We start from the raw sequence: 9265 nt of genomic DNA on the forward strand, positions 1-9265 counted from the left end.
CCTCTCGGCGCGCCTGACTTCAAAGGCTTCCCCTCTCAAAATGTGCTGTTCCTAAACCGCAGGACAAGTCTTCACACGTTATACCGTCAACGGCGCCCCCATCGATGCGGCCTTCCTAACCCACAGGCCAGTGACTGTGACCTCATGTGGGAAGTAGGGCTTCTGCAGACGATCCAGTTACAAGCTCTCTCGGGTGGCCCTGATCCCATGTCACTAGTGTCCCTATAAAAAGGGACATTTGGACACGCAGAGGGAACACGATGTGAAGACACAGAAAGGACCATCTGAGGCCACCAGAAGCTGGAAGAGGCCTGGGGAGGGACCCAGCCAAGCGCACCGTCTCAGGCTCCAACCTCGGGGTCTGCTGTTCCCGCAGCTTGGACACTAGCACAGGCGCTGCCTCGGGCTGTGACATGGCTTCCCCGTGGAGGGTGGCCTGCAGGGCGTCCCAGGCCCCCGTGCGTCTCCACTCACCTCCACAACGGCCGCGGGGAGCCGCCCAAGGACCGTCAGGCACTAGCAGCAGGAAGTCTTTATTCCAGACACACTGTGGGCAGGGAGTCAGGCCCCTGCTCACCGCACAGCCCACCGGGGCAGGAGCAGGGCCTCGAGCTCGGGCCTGCGTCCTCACACCCCTCAGGCCCCCGGGGGCCCGTCCTCACTGGAGGTGACCTCCAGGCCCTTGCTGGGGAGCCCGCCCCACCCCACCGGGCTCCTCGTCACCTCGCTGGCTACCGCCCCCGGGGCCTCGCTGGCCTCCACCACCACCTCCTCCCCAGGCTCCAGCTCCTCGCCAGCCGCCTCCGCGACCCTGGAGGAGGACAAAACGACCGGCTCACGACCCCTCACGCCTGGCTGCGCCCCTCCCTCTGCAGCCCCGCCTGCCTGCGCTGCACCCACGCCCCCTCCTCTCCCCTCCTCGGCCGGGTGCCCACGCAGGACCCGCGCCCACACGGATGGGACACGAGCGAAGTGAACTCGCTCTCGCTCGGGAAGAGGCTTTCGGTTTCAGAGCCTGGTTTTGGCTATCCAACCAGAGGGTACGAGTCAGGAGAAATGCCTCCCAGACAGCATTTCCTGCTAGGCTGTAATGGTCGAAGCTTTTCCATCTCAGAACATCATTCTAGCAAGTAACGGCCTCCTTCAGTAATAAACAAATGACGGGACCGCCCTAATTCACATCAGGATAATCCCTGCTCATTAGTTTTTTCCAATTAACATGCTCCTAAGGCTAGTTCTGTGCATGCTCTACATTCGGGAAAGTCAGCCTTGAAAGGTCGGCCTGCATCCCCCACTGCAGAGCCAGTCTTCAGTGTCTTAGAAATGGTTTCCCCTCCCTCTCTGGGAAGGCGTCTGTCAAGGAGGCTTGCGTCTATCTGCAGGCCTGCAGGCCCACGTCCTCTTCCCACCACATAACATTCCTTGCAGCGTGGCAGTCTGTGCGGCACCCCTCAGGCCTCAATCCTTCCCACCAGCTCTGGTTCTTCAAGTCTCCTCCCCTTTCATCTGGGGAGTCTGAAGTCAGAGGGTTTTATACTCTGATAAACGCAAAGCGACGCTCAGAATGTCTTTTAACAGGTTTCGAGCTACTCTTTTTGTTTTGGAAAACGGGAGCGGAAAAAAGTTGGTCGTGTGAAAAATTAAGATGAAAAACGAACACACCCACTATAAATGGAAGTTATAACCGGGTTGATCTGGATACTGAGAAACATCCACTAAATCACTGCTAAAGCAGAAAACCCCCAACCCTAGGTTCACTCGGATCTGCACTGAACATACCGCCATCGGGCCGCACTGTTACTTCATACATGCAGTAGCCGTGGCGCAGATTCTCTTCCTGTGTGTAAACCCTGAGAGCCTGAAAATGGAAGTCACCTAGAACACCTACAAGAATGGACTGGACAAGTTATCGCTGCCACACTCATCATGAGAAACATGGGAAACGCCTAGTGCTACAACGTGAGCAACGCGGTATCTCAAACAGAGGGCCCGAGAGTCTAGATCTACAGGACGACTAGGTCTCTCCTAAACTGGACTCTGAATCCAACGGAAGAAATTTCCACCGTACGTCCTGCAATCTGTAACTCTTCTAAGCGAATTACATACGCACATAAAGATTTCTTTCTATACACGAATCTCAATTTAGAAGGTGCGAAAATCAGTACTCACGATGGGTGAAAACCACATGCTACTTAACTCACCCACGTCTGGTTATCATCTCTACCCCTTCTTCACTCTAGAAAGAGCGGCTCAAGGAAAATCATTTTTCATGAGAAAGCTTGGCCTGTCGGATTTTTCTCCCAAGGAAAACAAAACCTGGCTACTGTTCAAGCACTAAGGGACTCTTCCCTTGAGAAGCCCTGTAAGTGATGAAGAAGCATGTATGAGCCGCCGGCCACAGCCCTGGCAAGGGCAGCCTGCTCTGCCTTCTCTGCCACCCCCATCACAGCTCGAGGTGGCAGAGACCGGGCCAATTTCACCCAGCACTGCCCTGCTCCCCCAAAATAACACATCTGGAGCTCGCTAAAGGTTGTAATGAGACACAAGGTAATTTTAAGACGGGAAAGATCATTAAAACTGTTTGTGTTTTTCTTACAGTAAGATATCTTACCAATATAAGGGAAAATTAATAAAGGACGTAATTATGTTTCGTATCATATTTATAGGGAGCCTTCCCAATACATATTTCTGCTTATGGTAGCAGTAATTAATGCAAAAAATAAAGTCTTCAAAAAAGATGACATAGTCTCCTCCCCCATCCCATTGGAACACTCCCCTGCTTAGCTTTTGTTGTTACATTTGTCCGTGAAAACGCTAATATACGCTACCATACATACACACCTTTCCTCCATAAGCTGCTTTCTTAAAAAGTAAAGCCATACAACAGTAAAAAATAAGGAAATGCAGAAACTAACACACCGTTGTAAAGCAATTTACTCCAATAAAGATGTTAAAATAAATAAATAAGGACAGTCTCTCTGAATCCCCATCTGAAATAAACTGAAGGACTGCGCCATGTAAAAGGCCCAACACCTACCAGACACGGTAGCGCCTTACTCCTCTTCGTGCCTGCGACGGGCAGGATCCACTGGTTCCCGTGTTAGCTGCAGACAGAACTGCTGTCCTTGTCTCCCTCCTGAGGGGCCGCAGGTGGCGTTCAGTCTTCTCAACCAGGCTCCAGGCAATGAAGGGAGCAAACACAGGGTATGTCTCCCCCTCCAGGAGCCAAGACAACAGTGGCCTGAGCAGCACACGCTGAATGAACCCTGACCTCTCGAGTCGCCCAGCACACAGGACGTTCCCGACACCAGACCCTAACATGAGCTCCCGACACTCTGCCTCTAGTCGGGCACCAGGACCAAGAGGTGCAGCGGATGGGAAACCCTCTCCTACAATGAAACAGCAGCTACAGCAGGACGGTCTCCTTTGGCAAAGCTATTCTCTCAAAGACGAACATCTGTGATGCCTTGCTCTAGAGGTGTCCTTTCTTTTCAAAAACTACAAACTCGATAGTCCTAACACCACAATTAGAAAAACAAAAACAAGTTTATAGATCAAATGTCTTCTGAACAGTATCTGCCTCGATACTTAGTGTTTTTAACCAGACTACTACACAGCAAATTCACACAGAATTCATTGTCCGACCAGGAACAGCATTTCTGAGCCCCCAGTGTCCACATCCTTCCCACTGCAGAGGTAGTTCAGCAGAGCCAAACACAGCCAAGGAAATGAGTACATTAAAGCCTTTATTATGTAAACACGCAAGGTGTAAAATTCAGAAAAGTGTTCTGAAGGGAGAAGGAAAAGGGGTTTAGTTAAACTCCTGCACTGCTCAGACAGCAAGTTTAAGGACAAGCTACAACTGCGATTAAACAGAACGGGTATGTCTGTCTTCGTGAGTCACGGACACATTATGTAACCAACGACGCAGATGGTGAACTTACCGAAGAAGTCGAATGAAAACGGGTCCCTTCCACCAAAAAATTCCCTGAAGACATCATCTGGGTTTCGGAATGTGAAGCCAAACTGAAACGGACCGTCGAAATGACTTCCACCTACAGAAGCAAGCACAGCTCTGTTACGGATTCCTGCTCGCAGCTGACACACAATCACTTGTCTACAGAACATTATATTTCAGTATAAATCATGATCTAAAAAAGGAAAATGTTTCATAAACCTGAGGCTCTCTCAAGCCCTACCGAGATCAAAACCACCTGAGCCCAGAGCTGGGAAATGTGCTTGGACGTCAGCGTTCCTGAGCTGCACACAGCACCCGAGGGCTGTCTCACCATCTCTAAATGTGTCATCAGCACACAATATTACACTATTTTTATTCTTTGTTGTGAAACTTCACTTAAGCCAAGCACATAAACATTCACTCATACGTGTGTACGGTCAGTTTGGAGCGTGAATGTCCAAATGCCCACTGTGGAGCCGGCAGGACAGCAGATCACTGCAGGAACTTTTCATCAAAAATACACACGTCTAGGCCTCACCACCAGAGGCAGTTACTTTAGCGAAAGAATCTGTTTTTTTAAACCCTGAGGCTATTTGACATACCAGGTACTGCTCTCAGGGTACAAACTCATGACGTGAGGTTTTACAGTATTTCCTATCTACAAAATGTACACCAATATACACTTCCTAGTATAACGAGATTTTTAATAGGCTTTTTCCGTGTTATCAATTTCTCCTCCCTTCCCCCATCCAGCCCACCCTCCAGACTGCGTTTGTATTTACTGAAACATGAGTGTCCAAGAGAAATAACACACTGAACCCCCATAAGACCCTTTGCCGTCAGACCACCTCCTCTTGTCACTACAAGGCCAAGAGAAAGACCAACGTGTACACACATACCTCCACCACCACCGTTTAATCCTTCTTTGCCGTATTTGTCATAGATGTCCCGTTTTTTAGCTATAAATTTAAAAAGACAAGTCAGTAAAGACCAAGTTGTTCTTTGCCCTCAAAATTCAATAAAGTGTTTCCAAAGTTGTAAACCCAAAGACCCGCTGTGGTTCTCAATTTCCACGATCAAGTTTAAAGAGCTAGGCCTCCCTTACTGTAGATGAAAAGGCAAAAGAGGGAACATCTAAGTGCTTCTCTCCCTTAAAAACAACTCGCAACGTTTTTAAGTACTACAAAGTTTAAAACATTTATTTCACTCTACTGCTCACTGCGCCCATGCATACTACATCAAAACCCCACCATTAAGTTGCAAAACGATTCCAACCCTAGACATGTACCTTCTTACTACAAAGTCCAACTGGGGGATAAGATCTGTGGCACAAAGAGGAACAGGACAGGGACTTGGTGAGGGCAGAAAGGAGACGAACTAAGTAACAGCCAGAGTAAGAGCCAACCCAAAGCCTACAGCTTGATCACCCTGGTCTAAGGCAAGAGCCCACCCAAGCCTTGATGATGGTCTACTATCCCTGGTCATCTTATCATTTGTGTTCTAGAATAAAAACAACTACGATGCACCCCTGCTCAGACGTACAGGTTCTTTTCATACACAATGTGTGTTCCCCTGAAATCTCATGTTCTACAAAATCGTGTGGTAAAATAACAGGAGTTTATGGGGAAACAAGTGTAGAAGCAAAGCATTTACAGCCAGTTTTTGGTAATCAGAGACTTGTAAGAACAGTAACTGTCTATCTGTGAAGGTAACTCCTGGGATTGAAGGCTGAATAAGAGAACGTGAAAAATACACTCGCCCTCACCAAAAAAAACCAAAAAAGCAGCATCTTTATGGGAGTTTAAAGGTTCTCTTTCTACCAGAAATCAAGCTTGACTTTAGTCCTCCATTTTTCTAGTGTCCCTGGTCCGTGAAATCCGCAGATCTGGGAGTGCTGGATCAGCACATCAACACCAGGACAATGACAAGGACAACAAGGACAAAAGCTACTTGTGAAATAAGACGACTAGGCCTTCCTTCAAAATAAAGTGGGAGGGGCTGTTAGGACATAAGCAAGATGGTCCCCTGTCAACACAGGTGTCACCACGGGATAAGACGGTCAGCTGTCAACACGGGTGACGGTCACATGGAGCTGGTTCTAAAATCAGAACTCTCTTTTAACAGTGAACCTGGCTACATGTAGTGACACTTGGAGCAAAGGGTCCACTCCCTGTGGCCGGTGAGTCCACCTCTCATCTTTTACAGTCTCCGCCTCGACTCATACAGGCCCTCCTGTACTGCTTCCTGGCGAGGTGGCGTCAGCAGTTCTCCAGTCTTCTCCCTACCACACGGCCCACACACAACGCTTCTCTTACCAAGAAGCCGGGGAATCTATCTGGCTGACAGCTACCTTCCGCATGACCCCTGAAACTAAGCCAGCAGATCTGACTTTCAGTTCCATTCAATACCTAAGCTCTAGACCTGGGGAGGGAAACCTACAAGCTGCGAAGTCTGAACCCCAGCTGTACGCGCAATGCCTGATTTCCTGACGCGCAGGAGATCCTTTCAAGCAGAAGCCAGCACATTCACACAGGGTGTTCAGTAGGGCAACGGGGATGAGAGGTCATGACACCAACTACACAGGTGGCCTCCACCGCACCCACAGTGACCCAGACAGATTCCCGCAACCTGACCTGTCCCGTCAGTCCCCAGACCAGGGGTCAGGACTGCTTTAAAAGAGCCACCCTAGGAGAAGTCTAGAGGCCAGGGTGCCCACAGCACTCATGGCTAACCTACCAGGTGGCTGCCAGGAACAGGAATGTCAAGTGTGCACAAGAAAGACCCTTCTCATTGTCCCACAGCTCACTCAGCCACCCCTCCGTCCGCAGGCCCTGGGGAGGGCACAGCCCACGCTGGGCTACTCACCATCCGACAACACCTCATACGCCTCGGCTACTTGTTTGAATTTTCTCTCCGCTTCTTCTTTATTCTCAGGATTTTTATCTGGATGCCACTTCAGTGCCAGTTTCCTGTATCTTAAAAGGAGTAAAAGGGTCCTGATCAATCCAATGTCCAGAAAGCCAGTGGACTTTCAAACATAATTAAGCAAAAAAATCACAGCTGCAAACTAGCGAGATTAACCTTAGTCTCTATTGTAACATCTCCCTTTCTGCCAGAATGAAAAAAAAGGTTCTAAAATCGACAGCATAATACAAACCCACATCTAGAGATAAAAAATCGTTTTTAAAATGTGTGAGGACCAAAGTATGGGCAGCATGCACTCACGGTGCTAAGGCTGAGAAAATGGAGCGCGTGCAGACAAAGGCCTTGCTCCCTGAGGAAGGAGCCAACGTGACTGGCCCTATCCCTATGTCCCCATCGCCTGACCAGCCCATTACTTTCGCATCAGTGGGCGAAGGTGGGCCACTGGCCACAGCACAGTGGAATATTCCAGCATCTTTCACGACTTGAGATTTGAATTCAAGATTCACTTAAAGATTCCATGACCAAGGTCGGTCTGCTCCATGGTTCCAATTAACATTAACAAGTACATGCTTTCCAAATAACAAAAAAAATCCTCTTTTCTAATTAGCTACACATAAGCGGTGTACATTTCGGGGCGGGGGGGGGGCACGAGACAGGGAGAGGGCGTGCTCCTTAAAAATCTAAGACTAGAACACGAACCAAACAGTCCTTCTAACACTTGGCAAGTTATTAATGTAAGGCTGCTGTGGTTCAATTTAATTTCAGCATTTTAATCAAAAACCTCAGCTTAACTTATTAAAATCGGATTAAAGCTGGAATCTAATGATAAAACAGTACTTTATTATTAAATCACTGTGGACCTAACCATGCAGTAGCAGACCAAAACCCCTCAAGTGCTACTACAAACCCTCCGTTTAAAAAAAGACAAACCCTACAAAAGGATAAAGAGAGAAAAAACTGGTTTGCACTAGCATGCTCGTGTGAAAGTGAAGAAATGTACGCGCGTCCAGAATAAGGTTCAATTATCTACGCCTTGTGAAAGACTGCTAGATTCCTTTAGATTCAAGGTATAACACAGTGAGTTAAGGGGCACCATGTGTTCGCCTCTCCACTCCACTGCTTTAGTCACCCAGAGACACTGTGCTCTAATCGTGTCTGGCACAACACAGGCATGATTTTCCATCAGTTAATGTAAGTACTGTGCACATATTACACTTATTAAGAACAGTACAATTACTTCCAACTGTACCAAACTGTTCTTGCTTGTAACCGTGAGCGAGTGTGAGGAACCCCACAGCCCACTGGTGACACAGCTCTAAGGTACGTCCTTGGCCGCCTGGTCCCCACTGTTTCTTGGCCAAGGTCTGACACAGGGATATTCTGCAAGCAGCTTCAGGTATGCCCAACAGCAGTCAACCTGCTGAATTAGTTGAGCATTTTTAAAAGAACGACCTGGTTCAAAAATCCTTCATTTCCATCTGCACACCTACTGAGTCTAGTAGTATAGACTTCATTAAGCCTTAAAAAGCTAGTTCCTGCAACACAAACCGGAAACTGATTCCCTATTATTCCAGGCTTACGCATTAGTCTGGAGCTAGGCTAAAAATCTATCAACCTTCTGCTGTACGTTAACACTGAATTAAATCGATCCCAGTTTACCTTGAGAGCTGCCCGTGACCTGAGACTTGCCTCAGATGCCTCCCGTGGGCCAGGCCCTGGTCACAAAGGTTCAGCAAAGACAGACAGCAGCGCTAGGCTCAAGCGTGAACGTGGACCAGGACAGGGTCATGCAACGGGGACCTTTAAGCAACTACACCAAGGATGCTATGGCGACAACCCTACGAGCACCAAGGCAGCTCCACTTCCAAGTCCAGCATCAAAGTGCTTTAGGCTGATTTCACATCCTCAGCAAGTTTTTGATCTGATTCCAGCAGAAATGGAACCCACTGTCCCAAGACAAAGTGACAGGGGAAACCAAGTGCCCTCTTCTCCCTGAATGACAGGTGGTAAGGTGGGCCTAGGTCTGAGGCAAAAGCTAACTTGTTAAACGCTGTCTACAATTCAAACTAGACTGCAGCAGTCAGAGACTCACACCACCTGAAGTGCCGTTTCTAGGGGCGATATAAAGTTACACTGCAAATGACCAGCATACTAGTGCACAGATTAACTCATTCAGAAATACGATTACTTACGCCTTTTTAATATCCTCGGCTGAGGCATGTCTCTGCACGCCTAGAACTTCATAGTAATCCACCATGTTTTAACCGGCTGTTGGAAACGAGTCCTGCAATCAGAAATCCATGGTCAGTGACAAGACTGCCAAGGCTGGGCTCATCTTGGGGGCAGGGGCGGACAGAGCAGGGGTGAGGGGTGTCGCCTTGC

General features: G+C 48.5%; 1 protein-coding gene across 7 annotated transcripts in view; it reads right to left on the reverse strand.

Moving 5' to 3' along the window:
• DNAJB6 (DnaJ heat shock protein family (Hsp40) member B6) overlaps positions 1-9265 on the reverse strand; it is a 68667-nt gene that overhangs the window by 42675 nt on the left and 16727 nt on the right. For all 7 annotated transcript variants that reach the window (XM_022576434.2, XM_089917113.1, XM_089917109.1 and 4 more), the window contains exons 2-5: positions 9076-9167; positions 6824-6933; positions 4858-4917; positions 3945-4055 (exon numbers count right to left, since the gene is read on the reverse strand). In XM_022576434.2, the coding sequence (XP_022432142.1) occupies positions 3945-4055; positions 4858-4917; positions 6824-6933; positions 9076-9140 (346 nt within the window). In that variant the 5' untranslated portion in view covers positions 9141-9167. The remainder of the gene's footprint in view (positions 1-3944; positions 4056-4857; positions 4918-6823; positions 6934-9075; positions 9168-9265) is intronic.

Source organism: Delphinapterus leucas, chromosome 9 (genome assembly GCF_059928025.1).
Source record: "Delphinapterus leucas isolate spDelLeu-1000000601 "Yukka" chromosome 9, BTC_Dleu_Yukka2, whole genome shotgun sequence".
Taxonomy (NCBI): Eukaryota; Metazoa; Chordata; class Mammalia; order Artiodactyla; family Monodontidae; genus Delphinapterus; species Delphinapterus leucas.